Source organism: Delphinapterus leucas, chromosome 2, assembly GCF_059928025.1.
Source record: "Delphinapterus leucas isolate spDelLeu-1000000601 "Yukka" chromosome 2, BTC_Dleu_Yukka2, whole genome shotgun sequence".
NCBI lineage: Eukaryota > Metazoa > Chordata > Mammalia > Artiodactyla > Monodontidae > Delphinapterus > Delphinapterus leucas.
In genome coordinates, this window is record NC_143130.1 from 25,581,418 (window position 1) to 25,607,381 (window position 25,964).

The 25,964-nt window shown below is 45.1% G+C and overlaps 2 protein-coding genes across 5 annotated transcripts in view; one reads left to right on the top strand and one right to left on the bottom strand.

Annotated features, from left to right (window-relative positions):
* Window positions 1–12,229, top strand: part of ASB13 (ankyrin repeat and SOCS box containing 13) — a 28,780-nt gene extending 16,551 nt beyond the window's left edge. The window contains exons 4-7 of one of the 4 annotated variants that reach the window (XM_089906581.1): window positions 830–964; window positions 1,154–1,201; window positions 7,273–7,468; window positions 8,660–12,229. In XM_089906581.1, coding sequence (XP_089762707.1) covers window positions 830–964; window positions 1,154–1,201; window positions 7,273–7,468; window positions 8,660–8,768 — 488 coding nt within the window. In that variant the 3' untranslated portion in view covers window positions 8,769–12,229. The remainder of the gene's footprint in view (window positions 1–829; window positions 965–1,153; window positions 1,202–7,272; window positions 7,469–8,659) is intronic. The other 3 variants (XM_089906580.1, XM_089906583.1, XM_089906582.1) reach the window with 3 other exon arrangements.
* The window catches only part of LOC111177927 (transcription activation suppressor family member 2), a 104,792-nt gene that overhangs the window by 69,432 nt on the left and 9,396 nt on the right, over window positions 1–25,964 (bottom strand). Inside the window, exons 3-5 of the mRNA XM_089906567.1 lie at window positions 6,982–7,121; window positions 1,915–2,277; window positions 744–1,340 (exon numbers count right to left, since the gene is read on the bottom strand). The gene's annotated coding sequence lies outside the window, so the exon portion shown is untranslated. The remainder of the gene's footprint in view (window positions 1–743; window positions 1,341–1,914; window positions 2,278–6,981; window positions 7,122–25,964) is intronic.

The window sequence follows — 25,964 nt, forward strand, 5'->3', positions numbered from 1 at the left end:
GGGGCCATCGCAGTGACCCAAGTGCAAAGCTCTTGGAGCCCAGGTGGGATGGATTCATGTGCCGAGCTTTGAGGGAAGAATCAATGGGATTTGACGTGAGGGAGAGGAGAGCACGGCGTCAAGACCGACTCAGGGTGAGGAGGAGGCTGGCTGGGGAGTGGGGAGAGGACCTCGTCGTGGGGGGCATGTCCCCCCGAGAAGGGCCAGCGCCCGGTGGTGGAGGTGGGGCTGGGTTTCAGGGCTGGAGGTGGAGAGTCGGTGCCAACAGCCAAGCATGATCAAGGGGTGAGAGAGGATGGAGTCTGGGACGGGATGAAGCCTGACCCCAAACCAGAGTTAAAGACGCCGGAGAGGAGCCGGGAAAGAGGCCAGAAAGGCGTCTGCTGGGAGGGGGCAGGGAACCCGAGCAGTGGGGAAGTTTAGGGAAGTTCATCCAGGCGGCTTGGCCTTCCTGACACAGCTTGGGGGGCAGCTGGAGGTGGGGAGCCCCTTCCTTTTCCCCCAAGGGCTGGAGAGCAGTGAGGAGCCTTCTCTGCGTCCACAGCTGGTGAGCCCAACTTTGTGTTCTCCCAGCACGGGCGCCAGCCGTGCCCTCCCTCCCTTTCTCCCACTGCCTGGTGAGCTCAGGGGGCCACTGAGCTCCCGGGGGAAGGACACCCGCGCCGTGTCCAGGACCCACTGCTCCTGGTCAGGATGCAGGCCCACTTCCCTTCCCTCCTGCTGCCGCCAAGCTCGGGGCTCACCTGCTCCAGCAGCCGTGTGTCTGCCAAGCCTGTTATTTCAAATATATGTGATTCGATGCCTTTCCTCCGTCTCCATTTCTTTCAAGGAAGTTCTGAGTGTGTGAGGCTTCTTATTGACGTTGGGGCCAACCTGGAAGCGCACGACTGCCACTTTGGGACCCCTCTGCACGTGGCCTGCGCCCGGGAGCATCTGGACTGCGTCAAAATGCTGCTTAACGCAGGTGCGTCATGTTTATACCTGCCCGGCTCACTGCGGGTGCGTTGTGCTCACCTGTGCTGCGAGCTGGCAGAGAGCTGACTGGTGCAGTCAGGTAGCCCAGGTTTGCAGCTGGTTCTCCCACTTGTCAGCTGAGTCCTTGGGCCTCAGTTTCTGCATCTATAAAACCGGACAAATAAAACTTATTTTGCAGGACTGTTGGGAGGATTCGTGATAACATTTCCACAGTACTTGCTGCACGGTAGGTGCTCAACGAACACGAATGATTATTTTTGGCAGCCGCAGGGGATTGTCCCCAAGGCCTGCCTGGTCTGAATCAGGAGATGGGGTCCAGGGGAAGCGGGTCAGTTGCGTCAGGATCCAGGAGGCTGTCAGGTGTCCTAAGGATAGAGAGGTTCCCATGGTGAAAAACAAAAACAAAATAAAAAGAACCCACCAAGAGACTTCCCTCGTGGCGCAGTGGTTAAGAATCCACCTGCCAATGCAGGGGACACGGGTGCGATCCCTGTTCTGGGAAGATCCCACATGCCACGGAGCAACTAAGCCCGTTCACCATAACTACTGAGCCTGCGCTCTAGAGCCTGCAAGCCACAACTACTGAGCCCGTGCACCTAGAGCCCAGGCTGTGCGATAAGAAGCCCGCGCAATGAAGCCCGTGCACCACAACAAAGAGTAGCCCCCGCTTGCCACAACTAGAGAAAGCCTGCGCGCAGCAACCAAGACTCAACGCAGCCAAAAATAAATTAATTAATTTATTAAAAACAAACAAACAACCTGCCCAACTGAAGCTAGAGTCAGGGCCTGTCGACCACAGAAGTTTTAAAATGTAGCCAAAGCGGCTATGGGCAAGGAGTTATTATGAACCCAACTTAAATTTCTTTTTTTTCAAGATTTTCTTTATAAAGTAGGGTCACATCTAATGCATTCTTATTTTTCTTCAATTAATTTACTTACTTTTGGCTGCATTGGGTCTTCGTTGCTGCGCCTGGGCTTTCTTGTGGTGAGCGGGGTCTACTCTTCATTGCGGTTGCGCAGGCTTCTCATTGCAGTGGCTTCTCTTGTTGCAGAGCATGGGCTCTAGGCATGTGGGCTTCAGTAGTTGTGGCTCGTGGGCTCTAGAGCACAGGCTCAGTAGTTGTGGCGCATGGGCTTAGTTGGTCTGCGGCATGTGGGATCTTCCCGGACCAGGGCTTCAACCTGTGTCTCCTACACTGTCAGGCGGATTCTTAACCACTGTGCCACCAGGGAAGCCCCCAACTTAAATGTTTTGTTGAGGGAACATTTTAGCTCAGCCATCTTGTCCATTCTGGAGGCAACCTAGGGAAAAACCAAAATGGTTCAGAAATAGAGGATGAATTCTTTCTGGATGACGGTCTTTTGAGCATCAGTTATATACAGTTTTCTACTACCGAGTCTTATTCACTTTAACATGCCACTCTTAAGTCTTTTCAGTGAACACGCTTCATTTTGTGTAAGGTTAGTCACTGGGGTAGTTTTTGTTTTTTATGCAAAGATTAAATATCTAGATTAGAAACAATGGGTCTTCCAGCCGAGTTGCTCATGATGGGATGGTTGGATCCCGTTTTTGCCAACGGCATCTACCTATTGTTCCTGTTGAGATTTTTTTTTTTTTTTTTTCTCGGTACGCGGGCCTCTCACTGTTGTGGCCTCTCCCATTGCGGAGCACAGGCTCCAGACGTGCAGGCTCAGCGGCCGTGGCTCATGGGCCCAGCCGCTCCGCGGCATGTGGGATCTTCCCGGACCAGGGCACGAACCCATGTCCCCTGCATCGGCAGGCGGACTCTCAACCACTGCGCCACCAGGGAAGCCCTGTTGAGCTTATTAAAATAAAAATTTCATAGCACAGCCACCCTCTGCGGGGCGCCTGGCGTGCACGTGTGCAGCACACCTTCATCTGTTTTCTCTCTGGTTCCTTTCTCGTGGTTGGAGGGGAGAAGATCAAGCGAGTGGTATAACCCACTGTCCTTTCCGTGTCCTGAGGACCCTGTGTAAGTGATGACTCCTTTGTAAGAAGTAGGAAAGCAGCTCCCCTCGACCCCTGGGTGATGGAGTTTCCCAGTTCAGTAACCGAAAGGATCAGAACTAGAGCAGATTTCAGGGTCTCTCTGACGCGGGGGGCTCAGCAAGGTCAGCAAGAACTCACCTCCTCTGAATCTTACATCTCTGCCTTCCTCACCGTTCCCTTTATCCCACGCCTGGCGTCCCTAGTAGGGGAGAAATGGCTGCAGCAGCAGAGTTTGGCTAAAATGCAGATTCTTGACTCCTGAGGCTTCTGATGGCTTCCTCCCCTCAGAAGAGCGAAACTCCCCCCTCACACCTCCTCCATGTCCCATCGGCCTGAAATGGGTTCGTGTCCAAACCTTATCTCATCCCTTTGGCTGGATTGTGCCACATTCTGAGCGGCTGGGGTCTGGGTTGAGGAGAGGGATTCACCCAATCAGGGCCCAGCCCTGCCCCAAGACCTCTGCCCCGGGACCCCTGCCCCACACCGCAGGGTGCAGCTCCTGGGTGGGAGGCAGCCATGATGTCCATGATGGCCTTAAGCAGGGGATCTGGTGGTTACAAAGGGAGTTTCCATCCCCTGGGAGTGAGGGCTGAGGAGATTTCCCCTGGGGCAGGATCCTGAGGTGTCAGTGTCTACCACCAGCTCCAGATTTCATCCCTGATTCTGTTGTAATCTCACATGGTCTCCTTGACACTCCTTCCTAGATCACATGCATTCTTTTTTTCTTCTTAAAGAAAACTACTTTTTAACTATGGAAAATCTCAAATATACAGAAAAGTAGAGAGAAGAGGACAGCATATGCTTTATTTTTAGAGTAGTGATTTGTCACTTTTTGCTGGAACATCTAATGAAAGCTATGGACCACATCTCTAGAAAAATATGCGTGCAGGTTCTTTTGCACGCGATTTTGGAGAGGGTCCTGGCCCCGCAGGAGGAGCAGAGCCGTCGGGGCCACGTGGTGCCCCCTGGGGTGGACTCAGAGGCTTTCTGTTGGCAGCGAGGTCAAGCTGCCAAGCTGTGGATTATTTTTGCAGAGGATTGCGGCCAAGGGGGTGAAAGTCCAGTTATTTCTGGTGAGGTAACTTTTAATCTGGTCCCCGGCAGTAAATATTTAACCGTGCTGGGAGCGTTCAGAAGGGGCGTCCACCTTCCCAGCAGTGCTGGTCCCTCACGTCTCTGCTGTTGTCTCAGTGAGCGAATCCCAAGACCCTGTGCTTGCCACCCCACCCCGGGCATTGTGCTGGGTTCTATTTTTATATATATGTATATTTAAAATTTTTTTTATTGGAGTATAGTTGATTTACAATGTTATGTTAGTTTCAGGTGTACAGCAAAGTGAATCAGTTATACATATACATATATCCACTCTTTTTTAGATTCTTTTCCCATATAGGCCATTACAGAGTATTGAGTAGAGTTCCCTGTGCTATACAGTAGGTCCTTATTAGTTATCTATTTTATATATAGTATTGTGTATGTGTCAGTCCCAATCTTCCAATTTATCCCTCCCCACTTCCTTTCCCCCTGGTAATCGTAAGTTTGTTTTCTACATCTGTGACTCTATTTCTGTTTTTGTAAATAAGTTCATTTGTATCATTTTTTTTAGATTCTACATATATGCGATATATTTGTCTGTCTGACTTACTTCACTCAATATGACAATCTCTAGGTCCATCTATGTTGCTGCAAATGGCATTATTTCATTCTTTTTCATGGCTGCGTAGTATTCCATTGTATATATGTGCCACATCTTCTTTATCCATTCATCTGTCAATGGACATTTAGGTTGCTTCCATGTCTTGGCTATTGTAAATAGTGCTACAATGAACATAGGGGTGCATGTATCTTTTTGAATTAGAGTTTTGTCTGGCTATATGCCCAGGAGTGGGATTGCTGGGTCATATGGTAGCTCTATTTTTAGTTTTTTGAGGAACCTCCATACTGTTCTCCATAGTGTCGTGCTGGGTTCTTGGTGGGCGCGTGACAGCCCGTCCTTGTTCCCTGAGGTTTTACTGAATCCACTCTAATCCTGTTTTGCTTTGAAATCAGGCTTTTGATCACGAGCAAACACTGATCCCTTCTCTCTGACGCGTGAATTGAGAATTTTTAAGGCCTAGGTGGCGTCAGGTGTTTTGCTGGCTCTGGCTTTTGTCCTCAGTTCCAGGCAATGTCATCGTTAGTCCCATAAAGCCACTTTCTCCCCGGCTTCTCTGTCCCTTCTTTCCTCTGTCCCCCTCCCCATCCAGCTGTTCTAATGAGTATCTGTGTGTTATTGGTTGAGACATGAATTTTTCATCACGGTAAATGGTGTTGTTATAGATTTGACTCTCCTTCCTGTTTGCTCACCCATTCCTGAATTTTCGAGACCCACCCGTGTTGCTCCAGGAAGCTCTGGTCCGTTGTTTCCAGCTTCTGCGGAGATGCCAGCTGCCCTTCTTAATCACCAGCCCTCTCTCTGCGCCCAATCCAGTGATACCAAGGCACATTTTAAACAGACCCCGTTTGTCCCTTGGAACAGTCACCCCGCCAAGCCTTGTGTACCGAGAACCCACAGTGGGCGGGAGGGAAGAGCTGTTCAGTGCTGGTTCTCCTTGACCTTGAGAGTGACTCTGCTTCCCCACCCACCCTTCTCCATCCCTAAAATAGAGACAGCCTCTTTCCTCCCCGATTGGCAAGAATATTGAGAGAATTAATGACCTGAGAGGAAGCCACAGGGACTTTAGATTCTGCAGACTTTGCAACTTATTTTTCATTACAAGTTTAATGTTCAAATTCATATTTGCACTATGACTGCAACACTATAACAATACTTATTCGTATCAGCAATACTGGAAGAAACCCCTGATGTGGTAGATTGGTTAGATTGTGGGGAAAATGCTTCTTTTATTTCATGGGTTGGTTTTTACTATTATTTTTGTAATACATATCTGCCAAGTTAAATAATTAGGTAATTTATCCTGCTTCCTAACTGACGGATTTTTTTCCTGAACTGCCGTCTGAGTTTTGACTCTGGGAAGTATGGGAGCTTTTCTTCACGTGTGTTATGTGCTTGCATGCTTGCTATTTTCTTAGCATCACACAGGCCACTTTAGGAACACAGTTCTTATATTCTGCTAGGGGATTAAAATGATTTTAAGTCAGAGAGCAGAAGTTTTCAAGTATTTTTGAGCTGTGGGACTAGAAAATCTAATAGCCTTATACCCCCTCATTTCCTCTTGTTCTGACCCTCAAAATTTCTTATTACACAGTGACATACTGGTGATCTGATATTTTTTAAGCCTCACCTTGATAATATTTTATGATTGTGATTTGAATCTGTTATTGGAGGGAATATCTTCACTGATCCTGGGCTCTTTGCTGGCTTCTTGAAAATACTTTTCTCCCATCCCCTTTCTCTTGTAACCTCCTTATCCACTTGGGAGCAGACCTCAAAAAAGTTGGTATTTTCTTAAAAAAAAATTCTGAGGCTCCAGGGGATCCCACTGTATAGAATGGTGACGGCCGTGCCCTAAGAATGGTGTTTTACACAAATCATATTTTTATCAAAATCTCTTATTTTTAAAAAGCGTCTAAAAATGCTGTGTTTAGCTATTACTTGTTTGCATCCTTCTGAATGTCTGCTGTCATCCCGAGAGCGAGGTGGATGGCAGAGCTGAATTCACAGTTACTATACTTCCTCTCTATCTGAACTTCAGGGAATTTGGGGGGAACATTCCCTATTTTCCCTTTGAGCTTCCCTTTTGTAAAAGATTTCTTATATTTAATGTTCATTCATTCATACAACACACATTTTTAGAGCCACTGTCCTGTGTACGTGGTGTGTGCGTGCACGTGATGTGTGTGCCTGAGTGCATGTCTGTATCTGAGGTGTGTGCAACGGTGTACCTGTGTGCACATGTGTGTGCCTGTGCGTGTGTGTCTGTGTCAGCGTGTGTGTGTCCATGGTGTGTGTGTGTGTACACGTGGAGGACGGCAGGAGAGCTTGAGCAACTCACCTGAGCTTCCAGAGCCTCAGGACCTGGGGACAGACAGCATAGGGCGTTAGAGCAGCCTCTGAACTCACAGGGAAGGTTTCTGTCTTGTTTTTCTTCTTTTTGGTTGTTCCCAGTTATACTTCTTTTTTAGCTCTCTTTTCCTAAGGAAAAATAAAAGGAATCAGTGCTTCTGGATTTTGAAGAAGGTTTTGAAAAGGCTGCAGCAGAGTCTTGATTTTGTTCCTGGGGAGGGGTTGCCGCTTTTGTGTCCTGTGCTCCTTGGTGACGTTTGTTCCTGCTCCGGACCTGCAGGGGCCAACGTGAACGCGGCAAAGCTCCACGAGACGGCGCTGCACCATGCAGCCAAGGTGAAGAACGTGGACCTCATCGAGATGCTCATCCAGTTTGGAGGCAACATCTATGCCCGGGACAACCGGGGGCGGAAGCCATCCGACTACACATGGAGCAGCAGTGCCCCCGCCAAGTGCCTGGAGCACTATGAGAGTGAGTGCGTGTCGTTTGTGTGACGCCTGCACTAAGGTCTGCAGGGGAACCTCGTGCAGGAGGGCTTTGTTCTGATCACCTATCAGTTCATCTCTGAGTCAGTCGTTTCTTGACTCAGACTGGGTCCCTATGAGGCCGATGATATAGATGCAGCCCTCACTCTTCAGGAAACAAAGGACAAACCATCTGGCTAAGACAAGACCTCCTCTCTGGGACACATTTTTAAATGAGTTTACATAGAATTACAGTCACAAGAGGCTTTCAAACACTTATCAATTGAAAAAGAGCCCATTTATTCCACATTTTGCCGACCTTACCCAACCAAAATCCATCATGAGTTTAGAGGCAAATACCATCCACGTCTACTGGGGAAACATTTCCTAGAAGGTGTTTCTTTTCCTGCATTCAAATAATTTGGGGGAGGAAGTAAATGGGAAAACAAATGTCACTAGTAATTCTGTTTATTTTTCTTTCAGGGAGCTTTGTCTTTCATAATGTTTCATAAGTTGAGAATACTTTCTTTGGTTGATTTATACTTTGATCAAACACAGATGGTCCTAAAGGCAGCCTTCGAGGCCAGGCTCTGCTCTGTACACATTCCCGTGGCCCAGCTGCCAGGGACCTCCAGGCACTTTCCTTCTTTGGCCCTGGTGTCCATCCCTCGTGAGTTAGCTCCAGGCTTCATCTTCAGGCCTGTGGCCCTGACCCTCTGCCACCAGGATGTGCATTTGTGGACTGTCTGCCCCTGTGGGTCAGTTCTCCGTGGGTCCCTGTGGCCTGCAGCGATCAGGAGCAGAGCAGAGCCAGCACTGCCCGCCCGAACCCTCCCCCAGCCCTCATTTGTCTGGAAGTTTGACAAACAAGCCTACTAGCTGTAGATTAGTGCTTTGCTGGCAAATCTGTGTGCTGAGTTATAACGTTATGGGGGGAAAAAAAAATCACAAAACCCCAAAAGCCAAAAGCTCACAAAGTGAAATCCCAGTGGCCATGACCTGAATTCCATTTCCTGATCTTCCATCCTTGGTCCCTATTTGTCCTTTCTGGTCGCCTTCCAGAGAAGGTACTCAGGGTTCAGCCTCTTTTCAGGAAAAGGGAGGTGTTTTCAGTTCCATGTTGGTACTTGTTAAGTTGAAGGATGCTGTGCTTCTTCCTTAAGTTAAGCTAACCTCACGTGTGTCTTGTCCCCTTTTTGCAGAGACACCTCTGAGCCTGTCCCAGCTCTGCAGGGTGAGCCTGAGGAGGGCGGCTGGCGTCAGGGGGCTGGAGAAAATTGCCAGGTTGAACATCCCTCCCCGGCTCATTGACTACCTTTCCTACAACTGAGCTGCAGACACGGGGTCAGGGTGGGCCGGTGACACCGGGCTGCTGGCCTTGCTGAGCCCAGCGTTGGGCCACAGGGTCGCTCTGCCCTGGGTGCCTGAAGCCATGCTGTTGCTGTAGAGAACTGGAGTCTCTCCGGGCCGTCCTGTTTTGTCTTCTCTGCAGACCCTTGGCAGGTGTTTCTGAGGCCCTGGGAAGGCCCTGGGCTGGCCCTCCTGGGACTTCAGTCTAACTCTGGCATCCTCCCGGCCGTGCAGTTGTCTCTCTTCACAGACCTCCCTTGGAGGGATCGTCAGGAAAGACTCTCCCAGGATCACAAGGGAGCCCGGCGGGGCTGGGGGTCCAGGGCCCTGATGCTGATTCCACACGACCAGGAGGCACCATCTCTGATTCCTTCATCACCAGGTGGCCCTGGGTGTTCAAGAGGAGGACCTGTGCTGAAGAGGGGTGGGGCCCTGGGGGGGGCGGTCCTGACTGCAGCCTGGACGCCACTTTGGGGACAGCCTGCCACTTGGGTGCTGTTTTCTGAAGCCACAGTTGGCACTTTCTGAGACCCACCTGCGCCCAGGTGTACCCATCGCTCAGGGGGCTTTATACGGGTCTTAGTGGGGGAAGCCTCAGGCTTTTTATTCCCCACAATAAGCTCAGTGTTTCTTAGGAAGTTTTTCTTTGAGGTCTTAATTCTTTTAAAAAGTGTATAAAGCAAAAACTTTTAGACACATATGCTGTAACACTTAGGTTTCGTTAACAAGTCTCTAAAGCAACAGGTAAAAGGAAGGCATCTCAGCACATCTTCCCAGGGGTAGTGATCCAATGTGAAGCACTGTTAGGAAGCTCTTCAGAGATTGTTTTTCATCTCTTTCTACAGCTGCCAAATGAATCCTATTGCCACCCTAAGTTTTGCTCATTCCTTGAAGCTCTGCAGTTGCAATTGCAATTGGCAGAAGAGGTCGCTGGCACCTGGTGGGTACTGTCAACCGTGGGTTTATGCATTTTGTAGATACTTAAGGAACATCTGTTATGCTTCAGGCACTGGCTCAGTGTTTTGAACTGGCTAAGAATGTGACTCACCATCAAGGCAGGGAAAGAAACTGTTTCACAATCTGTTTCTTTAGTAATAGAAACAAGTAATTCTACATGATAAACCAGGAGGTAACATGACGTAGTATGTTTAGACTGCATCTGTCTGCTTAAGATTCTATATCATAGTTTAAAAAACGAACCCAAAACCCGGGAGTTAAACTAGAGGACTTCTGTATAAGTAGTTGAGGTCTATTTGGTTTCAGGGGAAATGGAGAAGGTACCGCTTGTGAACCCTCTTGAGGGTCAAGCCTGAAGCCATCGTCCCCAGAAATGTGACCTCACCAGACTCCCCCAGGAGTGTGGGGAGTAGAGTGAGCGGGGATGGGCCAAGGTCACGCCAGCTGTGCTCACAACCAGAGGCACCTCTTGGCAGGTCTACTTGGGTGGAGCCCAGATCTGGTGGAAAGTTCCATGCTGGCAGCCATGGGTATTTTCCAGCTCCTTGGTTCTGGCTGTTGTTACGATGGTGCTTCATCGTATGTGGAGATAAGAGCCCCTCCCATTCGGCTGCAGGTGTACATGCCTGTTCTGGGTAAATCAGTGTATCTGCGTGTACTAATAAAATTAAAAAGAGCGTTGGGTTCTGCCCTTTCATCTTTGTAACAGGAACTTGCCTCTAGCCATGACAGTTGCTAACATTTCCACACGCAGAGTGCTCAGGGCAGAATCCGGTCCCCATACTCACTGCTCAATAAAGGTTGTTGGAGAGAGTCCATCCTTGTGTTCACATGGCCCTTTTCTTACTTGGGTGTGTGTGTGTGTGTGAGCTTCATCCTATGGGAGTCAGAGGGGCCACTGTCATCTCCTCTGGGTTTTAGATGGTCAAGTGATGTCTGTCTCACATTCCCATCTTCCCGCCTCTCTGTCCCTGGTGCTGGTCTCAATGCCACCCACAGGCGGAGAGACCCTGCCCAAGGGATCAGATGACTAAGATTCTAGGGCCTCCAGTACCTACCCCTCCCCACCTTTACTGAGATGTAATTGACATAAGATTCTTCAGTCTAGACCCATCCGTAGGGTGAGGCTGAAGACATCTCTCCAGCCCTCTGAGCCTGGGTCTTCCCAGCTGCAGGAGAGGGATCAAAGGTCAGACTTTGATCATTGAAAGGATGTTGATGATCAACCACTGAATCTTAGCAATGAGAAAATGAGGCCCCGTTAGGCTCAGATGTTTTTGTGAGGCCAAAATTAGGTGATTAGAAGATGCCTTGAAAACTGAGACGTGCTCCTCAAATGTAAAAGTTGTATGTATGCCTGTACTGTGGCTTTGCTGATGTGTGTAGATCTTACAGCCATGTAAATGATTCTCTTCTGACTTTGGGATAGGACCACCTATTTCAGGAGTAATCGGTTCAGAAGTCCTCGCAGTTTACATTTTAAAACTCAATGTGCACAGAGGGAACTATATTTAATATCCTGTGATAAACCATAATGGAAAAGAATATGAAAAAGAATATATATATGTGTATAAATGAGTCACTTTGCTGAACAGCAGAAATTAACACAACACTGTAAATCAACTATACTTCAACAAAACTAAAAAAAATTCAACACGCAGCTAACAGATTTGGAGAAGACATTTGCAACACTGATATAAATGGTGATCGAAATATATAAGGATGTTTTATAAATCATTCAGAAAAAGATTAACAACCCAGTAAAAAAAACAGGCAAAGACGATGAACAAGAAATTTACAAAAGAGGAAACCTCAGATGTCCCGTGACAGGAAAGGATGGTCACTAATGATGAGAGAAATGCAAATTAGTGAATACACAGTTCAACAAAATGATACTGTTATATACCAATATCTTGACGAAAATGAAAAGGTCTGACAGTTACTTAATATTGATAGATCGTATGGGTAAATGGGAACTCACAGACTGCCAATGGGGATATAAACTGGTACTTGTGTTTTGGAGAGCTATTAAATGGTACTGTTAAAAGTGCTTATACCACATGTGCACAGCATTTCTATTTGTTGGGGAATTTTTTTTTCCCTTCCAGTTTTGTTGAGATATAGTTGACATACGGCACTGTATAAGTTTAAGGTGTACATCGTGAAATGATGACCACCTTAGATTTAGCGAATATCCATCATCTCATACAGTTACATTAAAGAAATAGAACCCTTAGAATGGGAGAAAATATTTGCAAATGAAGCAACTGACAAAGGATTAATCTCCAAAATTTATAAGCAGCTCATGCAGCTCAATAACAAAAAAACAAACAACCCAATCCAAAAATGGGCAGAAGACCTAAACAGACATTTCTCCAAAGAAGATATACAGACTGCCAACAAACACATGAAAGAATGCTCAACTTCATTAATCATTAGAGAAATGCAAATCAAAACTACAATGAGATATCATCTCACACCAGTCAGAATGGCCATCATCAAAAAATCTAGAGACAATAAATGCTGGAGAGGGTGTAGAGAAAAGGGAACACTCCTGCACTGCTGGTGGGAATGTGAATTGGTACAGCCACTATGGAGAACAGTATGGAGGTTCCTTAAAAAACTACAAATAGAACTACCATATGACCCAACAATCCCACTACTGGGCATATACCCTGAGAAAACCATAATTCAAAAAGAGTCATGTACCAAAATGTTCATTGCAGCTCTATTTACAATAGCCCGGAGATGGAAGCAACCTAAGTGTCCATCATCAGATGAATGGATAAAGAAGATGTGGCACATATATACAATGGAATATTACTCAGCCATAAAAAGAAATGAAATTGAGCTATTTGTAATGAGGTGGATGGACCTAGAGTCTGTCATACAGAGTGAAGTAAGTCAGAAAGAGAAAGACAAATACCGTATGTTAACACATATATATGGAATTTAAGAAAAAAAAATGTCATGAAGAACCTAGGGGTAAGACAGGAATCAAGACACAGACCTACTAGAGAATGGACTTGAGGATATGGGGAGGGGGTAGGGTGAGCTGTGACAAAGCGAGAGAGTGGCATGGACATATATACACTACCAAACGTAAGGTAGATAGCTAGTGGGAAGCAGCCGCATAGCACAGGGAGATCAGCTCGGTGCTTTGTGACCGCCTGGAGGGTTGGGATAGGGAGGGTGGGAGGGAGGGAGACGCAAGCAAGCGGGAAGAGATATGGGAACATATGTATATGTATAACTGATTCACTTTGTTATAAAGCAGAAACTAACACACCATTGTAAAGCAATTATACTCCAATAAAGGTGTAAAAAAAAATAGAGAAAAAATGTTTTTCCTTGTGATCAAAACTCAGGATTTACTCTCTTAACGACTTTCATACAATGTACAGCAGTTAATTATCTCTATCACATTGTACGTTACATCCCTAGTACTTATTTAACTTGTAAATGGAAGTTTGTACCTTTTGACCGCTTTCATCCAATTCCCCCTGGTATTTCTACTTTAGGAATGTACCTTAAAGAAATGCTCAGATATATCAAAAGGAGATGAGTGGGGATGTTTAGTGCCGCAGTGTTTGTCACAGTGAAAGACCCCATCAGTAGGGGAGAAGTTGTACAAGATATTCATGTATTCACATAATGCTTACACTCCGTGACAGTTAAGATGAATTAAGAGTTACATGTCTTACCACTAATGGATCTAAAAATTATACGGCAAACGAAAAAATGTTGCCAACCTTATTTACATGTAGTATGAATCCATTTGTATAAATTGAAATACAAAACAGTCTATCTAAGAATACCCGTGTGTAGTGAACACACATAATGGAACCCACATGCCAGTGTCACGCAGTGGTTACCTCTGTGTGAGGAAGGGACATGTGACTTGGGGATGGGGACAAAGGGAACTTCAACTCTGTGAGGTTTCATTTGTTTTTAAAAAAAAGACATGAAGCAAATATGACAGAATGCTGCAATTTGTTCATGTTGGGTGGTGAATATGTATGTGGCATTAATATACATGTAATAACACATGGGTTAACACACATGTAATAACACACGGGTGTTATTCTCCATGTGTTTCAGCATTTTTATTCATAACAAAAATTTAATGCAGAGGAGGGACAAAGGGTAGAATTATCTTAAAAAAAAGAGATCTGTGTGACTGTTATTAAGTGGATTCTGTTTAAGAATCCCTCTTAGCTTCCTATTGGCGATGAGGTCGTGTTTTGGGTTCTAAGATCTTGTATTCATTCCACAATATGTGCTGACATTTTTTTAAAAAATTATTTTTGGCTGTGTTGGGTCTTCATTGCTGTGCACAGGCTTCCTCTAGTTGCGGCAAGCGGGGGCTACTCTTCGTTGTGGTGTGCGGGCTTCTCATTACGGTGGCTTCTCTTGTTGGGGAGCATGGGCTTTAGGTGCGCGGGCTTCAGTAGTTGTGCCTCGCGGGGTCTAGAGCACAGGCTCAGTAGTTGTGGCGCATGGGCTTAGTTGCTCCGTGGCACGTGGGATCTTCCTGGACCAGGGCTCAAACCCGTGTCCCCTGCATTGGCAGGCAGATTCTTAACCACTGTGCCACCAGGGAAGTCCCTAACACTTCTTTTTGACCCACCTCGTTCATGGACGAGGAAACAGGCTGCAGCTACTTCCTTAAATAAACTAGGCTTTAAAGGCCCTGAGCGTGCTGTGCGCTGTGTGGCTCCCAGGGCTGGCCTGCATCTCATCGGAAGGAAAACGTCAGGTAAGATCCCTTCCATTGCTTGGTCTCTCCTGCTTTGGTGTGACTTACTCCCTGGATGACTGTGAACCTTCCAAAGTCCCCAGCTTTCAAATCCCAGCCATTGGAGAGATCAAAGTGCGTTCCTATAACCAGAGGAACCATTTCACAGCAGGAAGACTGGCCTCAGGTTCCTGGGCACTGCCCAACCTCTGCAGGTGGAAACGAGGGGAGGGGCAGGAAAGAGTGGGTCTCCTGGCTGCCTGTGTCCCCCCCCCTCAAAGGAGGTGAAGTCTCCTCCCTCCCTCCTGCCCTCACTGATGCCTGCACAGAGATGCTACATGGGGTGACCCATCGATACTCCTAGATGAGCTTTGGCATTTGTTAAAAGCAAGACAACAGACCCCAATAAAGCCACTTATACTAAGCCCCACGTCACCAAACCGAGACATAATTACAGTTTCCAGTCTCCCAGAACTGAACCCAGAGCAGTCAATCAGGAACCACCTGACCAGCACTAGTTACACAATCTACCTGACAGACCCCTGCACTCCCTAAAGAAAAGTGACCTTGCAGTAACCAACCCGCTTTTTTTGCCTAAAATAACTTCCTTAATCTGGCTCCCCCTGGCCTATGAAAGTCTCTCATTTTGTACAGCTAGACGGACGGTGCTAGACTTGACTCAGTTTCCTCAAATAAACTCTTACAATTTTTAATATTCCTCAGTTTATCTTTTAACAAGTTCTTGCAGACACGAAGGATGCCTTTGCAAGCCCATTTCCTCTCCTGGGCTGCTTTCCTTCTGGGGGTAACACCCCTCACGTTTAAGCATTTGAGTTCCTTTATTCGGGAAAATGAGCCTAAACCTGGCTCCCGGCACGAAGCTCACCAGCTCACGTTGTGAACAGCTATGCTGTCCCACGGGAGTGCTAGCAGGCTGATTGCTTTCCCACCCTCGGCAGCCCCGCAGCATTGACTGTTCTCCCTGTAATGGCCTGGAAAAGACTTCCAGATCCTGGAGACTTTGCTTCCTCTTTCCTCAGTGTGGATACCATATGCATCGACAGCTAAGCCCATGTTATGTTGGAGTCGAAGTCTGATCTCTGGCAGTTTGAATGCAAATATGTCCTAAGTTGGCCCCATCTAAACAGGGTGCCTCCTAAAAGCCTAATGTCTCAAAACCACAAATAAAGGGAGGAGAGATTCGTGACAAGTCTCTCTCTCACACACAGTTCCTTCCCCATATAGAATTTGACTTCCCAACAGCTGGTCTCTAGGTGTGTAGTTCTCAGGAACCACAGACCTCAGAGAGGAGAATTGGCAACTGAACTCTGAGCTGGGTGTGCAAGTAGCTTAGCTCTCTGCTTTCTGCATGATCCGCAGAGAACACTCCCACTGCTTCTCGTTGTTCACCAAATCCCGAGGCTCATTCTGCTGTGGTAGAGGCAGGGCACTGGATGAGATGAGAAGCAGAACGTTCTCTCAGCCCTTGGTCCACTTACCCCTCCCTCCCTCCCTTCCATCCAACTTTCCATCCATTTATCCATCCTTCCTTCCCACATCCATACATCTATCCTTTTTTTCTTTCTTGTTTTAACCAGTTATTCTATTTTCAGTTCTCTGCTGGGCACTGAGGATACCAAAAAAACCCACCAAAACCCAAAACCAACACCCCAAACAAACACAAATCCCGGCCCTGAAGGATCTGAGATCACTTCTCAGGGAGCAGACACAGGAACTGCAACTGGAAACAGGGCAGGTGAGGGTCATGAGCCCCAAACAGGAAGGAAGCTCCAACTCTACTCTTAGGAGGGAAAGAGAGAGATGACCTTGCTTCTGTTTCTCAAGTCTGGGGTTAATAAATACAATTGCATTCATTTTTATATCCATGGTGTTGTATAGTTTACAAAGCTTTATAAGGACTTGAATTATTGGCAGGACTTTTCCGGAGTGAGTGTGGAGATGCAAAAGACTCATTGATGCAGTTTCTCTTTTGTTTCATACTTTTCTCCCAAACACAGAAACAAGAGACTGAAGTTTAATTTTACATGTGTGAAGCGTTTACTCTAATCCCTTCTTATGCTTACTATTTCCAAAGACCTGGAGGAGACTTTTACAAAGGGACAGATTGGGCCACGCAGGGAGCAAGAGATTTTGCCTATGAGCCTCTGGGGATCTATACCATGCAGAACACGAACAGGTGATTAAAAAACTGAAATTAATTGAGCTGTAGGAAAAAAAATCATCACAAGCTACCTTCAAAGAATCTAATCATTACTTTTTTTTCCCCCTTTTTATTCTGGAGAGTCAGAGAGGTCCCTTGCTTCTTTTAAAAAAGCAAAGAGTGTACAGCAAAAATAGGATTTAGTTCTACTTAATAACCACCTGAAAAGGGATAAGGGTAGCACAGGGAGAGGGTGGAAGGTGGAGGCACGGACGAGGGGAAAAGAAGAGAGAGCTAGTGGAAGATGGGTGGGGCACCGGGTCCTGCTTGTCGGGATTACCAGTTCTACCAACTGCCCTTGGTGGCATCTCACAAGAGAAGACTGGCCAAAGCTCTCAGAACAGGCTGACAGTAGGGTGTTGTTTCTGACATATAGGGCACCGATTAGAGCAATATTACCTGCAAGGCTGGAGGACATCAACCTCCACACCTGTAACCCAGGGAGCCACACCTGAAAGGCAGCCCCAGGATCAACTCCACATGCCTCTAAAACAAGGGCCGCACAATCGCGGAGACCTGATAAAACCGAATGACATTTCTAATCACAAGGAAACTAATCACAGGGAACCAGACAGGGGACTTTTGTTCTTAGTTGAACACATTGCTTTACAGAAACAAATATGACGGGCTCCCAGCCCAGCCTGCAACAACGTGTTCCTTTGTGTTTTAGAAACATGTAATCGCTTTAACTGATTGCCTGTGATGGTTAGAGCATCCTGCTAGGGTCTGCCCTGGTCACAGAGGAATAAAACCCAAAGCAAGGCAGCCAGCTGACTGCAAACTCGAGGGCTCTGCTCAGGGCTGTGGGGACACTGCTCGGGGAGGGGCCGTCACCCGCAAATGGAAGCATGACGGAGTCCAAAGGCTGGATGGTGAAGGATGAGGACTGAATGCACTCGAGACTAAACAAAACAGAATTTCAAAGGCATTTGGTTTATATTGAACTTGAGAGAAAGCAGGAGGAGGAAACCTTTACCGAGATGCCCAAGGCACTTCTGGTTTTAGAAGTTTGTAACATGGGTTGTCCCACCGATGTGACTTTAAACGGAGGTGGTGCCTTTTGTCACAGGTATGCCTCCAGGACTCCTGTGAGTCACCTGCAAGTCCAGTTTGGTGCCCAAAATGGGAGAGGAGTGGGAGAGAGAAAACGAATAATGAGAGAGAGGAAAATAAATTTCTAAGTTATTGGGCAAAAGTCGGATGAGAAAGAAACAATTTAGGGGTGAAAGAGATGTTGAAAACTTGTCCCAGCAGAGTTTGGTTACTACCTGGAGTAACATTCAGGGATGGGAGGCCTCGGGGTGGATTGGGAGGAAGGGATTCTATGAAGAATGTGATGGTTAATTTTATGGGTCAGCTTGACTGGGCCAAGGGATGCCAGGTAGCAGGTTCAACATTATTCTGGGGTGTCTGTGAGGTTCTCTTTGCAAGAGATGAGCATTTGAATCAGTAGACTGAGTAAAGAAGACCACTGTCGAGTAAAGAAGATGACTATCCTCAATGTGTGGGCACCATCCAATCCTTCGATGGCCGGGAGAGAACAAAGACGAGGAGGAGGGGACATCTACTCTCTGCCTGACTGCTGGGCTGGACGTGGGCTTTCTCCTGCCCTCGGACTGGGACTTACACTATTGGTGTCTCTGGTCCCCAGGCCTCCAGGTTTGGACTGAAATACACCACCAGCTCCCTGCGTCTCCAGCTTGCAGACAGATGGTGGGATTTTCTGCCTCCATAATCGAGTGAGCTCTGTGTGATAAATCCCCTGCTCTCTGTCTGCATGGATATGCATATCCCATTGGTTCTGTTTCCGGGGAGAACCTTGACTAACACAAGAAAGGAGTATTTGGCAAATCTGATGGTCGTGATTCAACATGGTGGAGTCTATTGAACATAAACTTAGGACACACCATTTGCCAAGCAAAAATGTGGCTTAAAAATCGGCATTTATTAAAATATGTAGCATAGTCTGCTACCTACTAAGCACTGTCTTCCGTCAGGGGGTAATGCCTGAAAGCAGCTAGGCTGGGATTTCCAGGGTTGGGGTCAAACGGACCTAAACTATCCAATCCCACACCCTGATCTGCCAGGAAGGAGATGAAGGTGGTCACGGGCTTTCCTCAGCTTCTGTTCCAGTGGTTCCCAAACTTTTGCATGGATCTGAGTCACCTGGGAGGTTTGTTAAAACAGACTGCTGGGCCCCCACCCCCAGAGAACCTGATTCAGTGGGTCTGGGGTGAGGTCCAAAAATCTGCATTTCCAGTAGGTTCCAGGGGAACGCGGCTGCTGCTGGAGGGGTGTCGGGAAGACCCACACTTTGGGGACCACTGCTCTGCCTGCTGCGGTTTCCTCTTCACCAGGCTCTCGGATTTTAGCTTCTAGGCCCCGTTTAGTGAAATGTCCTTGACGTCTAGTACTTTAGGGAGATGTATGCAGCCTCGCGATGCCAGGCACAGCCGAGGCCATTTGCTGTCGTGGACCCTGCTCCGTGCTTTCTGGAGGAATCGCAGGGAGCCAGGCTTCTGAGGCTGGAGTCCTTGGAACGTTGCTTCCCAGCTCCTGGCTACAAAGAATAACACTTTCTCTCTGCTGCCGTCTGTGTCGACTTCCAGATGCAGCCAAGCGTCTGAACCTCAGGAATACACTGTAAGTGTATGGACTTGGTGCGGACAGATGGCTCTGATCACAGCCCCGGTGTGAATCATTATTTCCCTCAGGATGTTCCTTCCAATGGCTGAAGGAAGTGACAGATGACTGGAAGAGATCCAGAGATGTTGCATAAATCTCTGTCTTACCAGTGAACGAGGGCAGGCCACCATGGATTGAGTTTCCTCTGGTGTTTTTTTATATTTCCAAGTGAATCCAGGCCCCTGGTAAAGTCTGGCCCTTGAGCAGCTTCATAAAGCAAAGGAGAGGGCGTGCTGCCATTTTTCTGCACTGAAAACAGCAGAATAAAAATGTAACTTGGGAAGTGGCTGCAGCCGAGCGCATGGCAGGATGGGGATGCTTCTCTCCCTTCTGGGAATTTGCCAGACTGAACCCTCAGCTGGCACCTTATTTCCTCAGGAGGTCCTTTTGCCCAAAATGGGACATTTGGTCCCCTTAGGAGATCAGAATGCCCACCTGGGCTGGTTCCTGGGGGGGACACTGAGGAAGGCAGGTACCTGGGGTCAGGAGTATTTCTCATGGTGCTCAGGAAGCTACAGCCAGAGTGGGGACCCAGCCCTTGCCCAGTGCAGGCAGGACTTTTTTTTTTTTTCTGTTATAGTTTTTTTTTTTTTTATTCAAACAGAAAGTCACAAAAATTATAATCATTCTCATCAGTTCACTCAGTCCCATGTAATTAATTTTTTTCATCTTGATCTTTTGTTAGCACTTTTATGAATTCATCAGTTTTCCATCAGAGTTCTGAAAATGCTTATTCATTCAGTTCAGCAGTGTAGTCAGTTACCAGAAACCTGTACTTGTCAGAGTCTTTTCCATGAATTCCTTGAAGATGAAGCCCTTTTATAGGAACATTTTTGCGAAAGCATCAGAGTACACCCAGAACTGTCTGTAAATGACAGAAGACTTAAAAATGACCACGGTTAAAGATTTGATGACAGTTCATAATAATGCAACTGACAAGGAAATTTAGTTATTTCTGAGATACACATTTTAAAGTAATAACTAGAATTATGACATTATACCAGAACATATAAGATTTTTAGGAATTTCATGTAATGTCTGAAACATTTATATTCACATATTTCCATACAAAAAACCCAAAGAAAGTTTAGTACTAGTTTTGTTTTCTTTTTAATTTTAAAATTTTATTTTATTTACATTTTTATACAGTAGGTTCTTATTAGTCATCATTTTTTTTTTTTTTTTGCGGTACGCGGGCCTCTCAATGCGGCGGCCTCTCCCGTTGCGGAACACAGGCTCCGGACGCGCAGGCTCAGTGGCCATGGCTCACGGGCCCAGCCGCTCCGTGGCATGTGGGATCTTCCCGGACTGCATTGGCAGGCGGACTCTCAACCACTGCACCACCAGGGAAGACCTAGTCATCAATTTTATACACATCAGTGTATACATGTCAATCCCAATTGCCCAATTCATCACACCCCCACCCCCACTCCCCCGCAGCTTTCCTCCCTTGGTGTCCATACGTTTGTTCTCTATATCTGTGTCTCAACTTCTGCCCTGAAAACCGGTTCATCTGTACCATTTTTCTAGGTTCCACATACATGCGTTAATATACGATATTTGTTTTTCTCTCTGACTTACTTCACTCTGTATGACAGTCTTTAGGTCCATCCACGTCTCAACAAATGACCCAATTTTGTTCCTTTTAATGGCTGAGTAATACTCCATTGTATATATGTACCACACCTTCTTTATTCATTCGTCTGTCGATGGGCATTTAGGTTGCTTCCATGCCCTGGCTATTGTAAATAGAGCTGCAGTGAACACTGGGGTGCATGACTCTTTTTGAATTATGGTTTTCTCTGGGCATATGCCCAGTAGTGGGATTGCTGGATCATATGGTAATTTTATTTTTAGTTTTTTAAGGAACCTCCATACCGCTCTCTATAGTGGCTGTATCAATTTACATCCCCACCAACAGTGCGAGAGGGTTCCCTTTTCTCCACACCCTCTCCAGCATTTGTTGTTTGCAGATTTTCTGATGATGCACATTCTAACTGGTGTGAGGTGATACCACACTGTAGTTCTGATTTGCATTTCTCTAATAATTAGTGATGTTGAGCAGCTTTTCATGTGCTTCTTGGCCATCTGTATGTCTTCTATGGAGAAATGTCTATTTAGGTCTTCTGCCCATTTTTGGATTGGGTTGTTTGTTTCTTTACAATTGAGCTGCATGAGCTGTTTATGTATTTTGGAGATTAATCCTTTGTCTGATGGTTTGTTTGCAAATATTTTCTCCCATTCTGAGGGTTGTCTTTTCGTCTTGTTTATGGTTTCCTTTGCTGTGCAAAAGCTTTGAAGTTTCATTAGGTCCCATTTGTTTATTTTTGCTTTTATTTCCATTATTCTAGGAGGTGGATCAAAAAAGATCTTGCTGTGATTTACGTCACAGAGTGTTCTTCCTATGTTTTCCTCTAAGAGTTTTATAGTGTCCGGTCTTACATTTAGGTCTCTAATCCATTTTGAGTTTATTTTTGTGTTTGGTGTGAGGGAGTGTTCTAATTTCCTTCTTTTACATGTAGCTGTCCAGTTTTCCCAGCACCACTTATTGAAGAGACTGTCTTTTCTCCATTATATACCCTTGCCTCCTTTGTCATAGATTAGTTGACCATAGGTGTGTGGGTTTAATCTCTGGGCTTCCTATCCTGTTCCACTGATCTATGTTTCTGTTTTTGTGCCAGTACCATATTGTCTTGATTACTGTAGCTTTGTAGTATAGTCTGAAGTCAGGGAGTCTGATTCCTCCAGCTCCATTTTTTTCCCTCAAGACTGCTTTGGCTATTCGGGGTCTTCTGTGGCTCCATACAAATTTTAAGATATTTTGTTCTAGCTCTGTAAAAAATTCCATTGGTAATCTGATAGGGATTGCATTGAACCTGTAGATTGTTTTCGGTAGCATAGTCATTTTCACAATATTGATTCTTCCAATCCAAGAACATGGTATATCTCTCCATCTGTTGGTATTATCTTTAATTTCTTTCATCAGTGTCTTATAGTTTTCTGCATACAGGTCTTTTGTCTCCCTAGGTAGGTTTATTCCTAGGTATTTTATTCTTTTTGTTGCAATGGTAAATGGGAGTGTTTCCTTAATTTCTCTTTCAGATTTTTCATCATTAGTGTATAGGAATGCCAGAGATTTCTGTGCATTAATTTTGTATCCTGCAACTTTACCAAATTCATTGATTAGCTCTAGTAGTTTTCTGGTGGCATTTTTAGGATTCTCCAAGTATAGTATCATGTCATCTGCAAACAGTGACAGTTTTACTTCTTCTTTTCCATTTGTATTCCTTTTATTTCTTTTTCTTCTCTGATTGCCATGGCTAGGACTTCCAAAGCTATGTTGAATAATAGTGGTGAGAGTGGACATCCTTGTCTTGTTCCTGATCTTAGAGGAAATGCTTTTAGTCTTTCACCATTGAGAATGATGTTTGCTGTGGGTTTGTTGTATATGGCCTTTATTATGTTGAGGTAGGTTCCCCCTATGCCCACTTTCTGGAGAGTTTTTATCATAAATGGGTGTTGAATTTTGTCAAAAGCTTTTTCTGCATCTATTGAGATGATCATATGGCTTTTATTCTTCAATTTGTTAATATGGTGTATCATATTGATTGATTTGTGTATATTGAAGAATCCTTGCATCCCTGGGATAAATCCCACTTGATTGTGGTGTATGATCCTTTTAATGTGTTCTTGGATTCTGTTTGCTAGTATTCTGTTGAGAATTTTTGCATCTATATTCATCAGTGATATTGGTCTGTAATTTTCTTTTTTTGTAGTATCTTAGTCTGGTTTTGGTATCAGGGTAATGGTGGCCTCATAGAATGAGTTTGGGAGTGTTCCTTCCTCTAAAATTTTTTGGAAGAGTTTGAGAAGGATGGGTGTTAACTATTCTCTAAATGTTTGATAGAATTCACCTATGAAGCCATCCGGGCCCGGACTCCCGTTTGTTGGAAGATTTTTAATCACAGTTTCAATTTCATTACTTGTGATTGGTCCGTTCATATTTTCTATTTCTTCCTGGTTCAGTCTTGGAAGTTTATACCTTTCGAAGAATTTGTCCATTTCTTCCAGGTTGTCCATTTTATTGGCATAGAGTTGCTTGTAGTAGTCTCTTAGGATGCTTTGTATTTCTGCACTGTCTGTTGTAACTTCTCCTTTTTCATTTCTAATTTTATTGATTTGAGTCCTCTCCCTCTTTTTCTTGATGAGTCTGGCTAATGGTTTATCAATTTTGTTTATCCTCTCAAAGAACCAGCTTTTAGTTTGATTGATCTTTGTTATTGTTTTCTTTGTTTCTATTTCATTTATTTCTGATCTGATCTTTATGATTTCTTTCCTTCTGCTAACTTTGGGTTTTGTTTGTTCTTCTTTCTCTAGTTCCTTTAGGTGTAAGGTTAGATTGTTTATTTGAGATTTTTCTTGTTTCTTGAGGTAGGCTTGTAGAGCTATAAACTTCCCTCTTAGAACTGCTTTTGCTGCATCCCATACGTTTTGGATCGTTGTGTTTTCATTGTCATTTGTCTCTAGGTATTTTTTTATTTCCTCTTTGATTTCTTCAGTGATCTCTTGGTTATTTAGTAACGTATTATTTAGCCTCCATATGTTTGTGTTTTTTTACATTTTTTCCCTGTAATGCATTTCTAATCTCATAGCACTGTGGTCAGAAAAGATGCTTGATATGATTTCAATTTTCCTAAATTTACTGAGGCTTGATTTGTGACCTAAGATGTGATCTCCCCTGGAGAATGTTCCGTGCACACTTGAGAAGAAAGTGTAATCTGTTTTTGGATGGAATGTCCTATAAATATCAATTAAGCCTATCTGGTCTATTGTGTCATTTAAAGCTTCTGTTTCCTTATTTATTTTCATTTGGGATGATCTGTCCATTGGTGTGAGGTGTTAAAGTCCCTCACTATTATTGTCTTACTGTCGATTTCCTCTTTTATAGCTATTAACAGTTGCCTTATGTATTGAGGTGCTCCTATGTTGGGTGCATATATATTTATAATTGTTATATCTTCTTCTTGGATTGATCCCTTTATATTATGTAGTGTCCTTCCTTGTCTCTTGTAACATTCTTTATTTTAAAGTCTATTTTATCTGATATGAGTATTGTTACTCCAGCTTTCTTTTGATTTCCATTTCATGGAATATCTTTTTCCATCCCCTCACTTTCAGTCTGTATATGTCCCTAGGTCTGAAGTGGGTCTCTTGTGGACAGCATATATATGGGTCTTGTTTTTGTATCCATTCAGCAAGCCTGTGTCTTTTGGTTGGAGCATTTAATCCATTCATGTTTAAGGTAATTATCGCTATGTATGTTCCTATGACCATTTTCTTAATTGTTTTGGGTTTGTTTTTGTAGGTCCTTTTCTTCTCTTGTGTTTCCCATTTAGAGAAGTTCCTTTAGCATTTGTTGTAGAGCTGGTTTGGTGGTGCTGAATTCTCTTAGCTTTTGCTTGTCTGTAAAGGTTTTAATTTCTCCATCGAATCTGAATGAGATCCTTGCTGGGTAGAGTAATCTTGGTTGTAGATTCTTCCCTTTCATCACTTTAAGTATATCATGCCACTCCCTTCTGGCTTGTAGAGTTCCTGCTGAGAAATCAGCTGTTAACCTTATGGGAGTTCCCTTATATGTTATTTGTCATTTTTCCCTTGCTGCTTTCAAGAATTTTTCTTTGTCTTTAATTTTTGCCAATTTGATTACTATGTGTCTCGGCATGTTTCTCCTCGGGTTTATCCTGTCTGGGACTCGCTGCGCTTCCTGGACTTGGGTGGCTATTTCCTTTCCCATGTTAGGGAAGTTTTTGACTATAATCTCTTCAACTATTTTCTCAGGTCCTTTCTCTCTCTCTTCTCCTTCTGGGACCTCGATAATGTGAATGTTGTTGCAGTTAATGTTGTCCCAGAGGTCTCTTAGGCTGTCTTCATTTCTTTTCATTCTTTTTTCTTTATTCTGTTCTGCAATAGTGAATTCCACCATTCTGTCTTCCAGGTCACTTATCCGTTCTTCTGCCTCAGTTATTCTGCTATTGATTCCTTCTAGTGTAGTTTTCATTTCAGTTATTGTATTGTTCATTTCTGTTTGTTTGTTCTTTAAATCTAGGTCTTTGTTAAACACTTCTTGAATCTTCTCGATCTTTGCCTCCGTTCTTCTTCTGAGGTCCTGGATCATCTTCACTATCATTATTCTGAATTCTTTTTCTGGAAGGTTGCCTATCTCCACTTCATTTAGTTGTTTTTCTGGGGTTTTATCATGTTCCTTCATGTAGTACATAGCCCTCTGCCTTTTCATCTTGTCTATCTTTCTGTGAACGTAGTTTTTGTTCCACAGGCTGCAGGACTGTAGTTCTTCTTGCTTCTGTTGTCTGCCCTCTGGTGGATGAGACTATCTAAGAGGCTTGTGTAAGTTTCCTGATGGGAGGGACTGGTGGTGGGTATAGCTGACTGTTGCTCTGGTGGGTGGAGCTCAGTAAACCTTTAATCTGCTTGACTGCTGATGGGTGGGGCTGGGTTCCCTCCCTGTTGGTTGTTTGGCCTGAGGCGACCCAACACT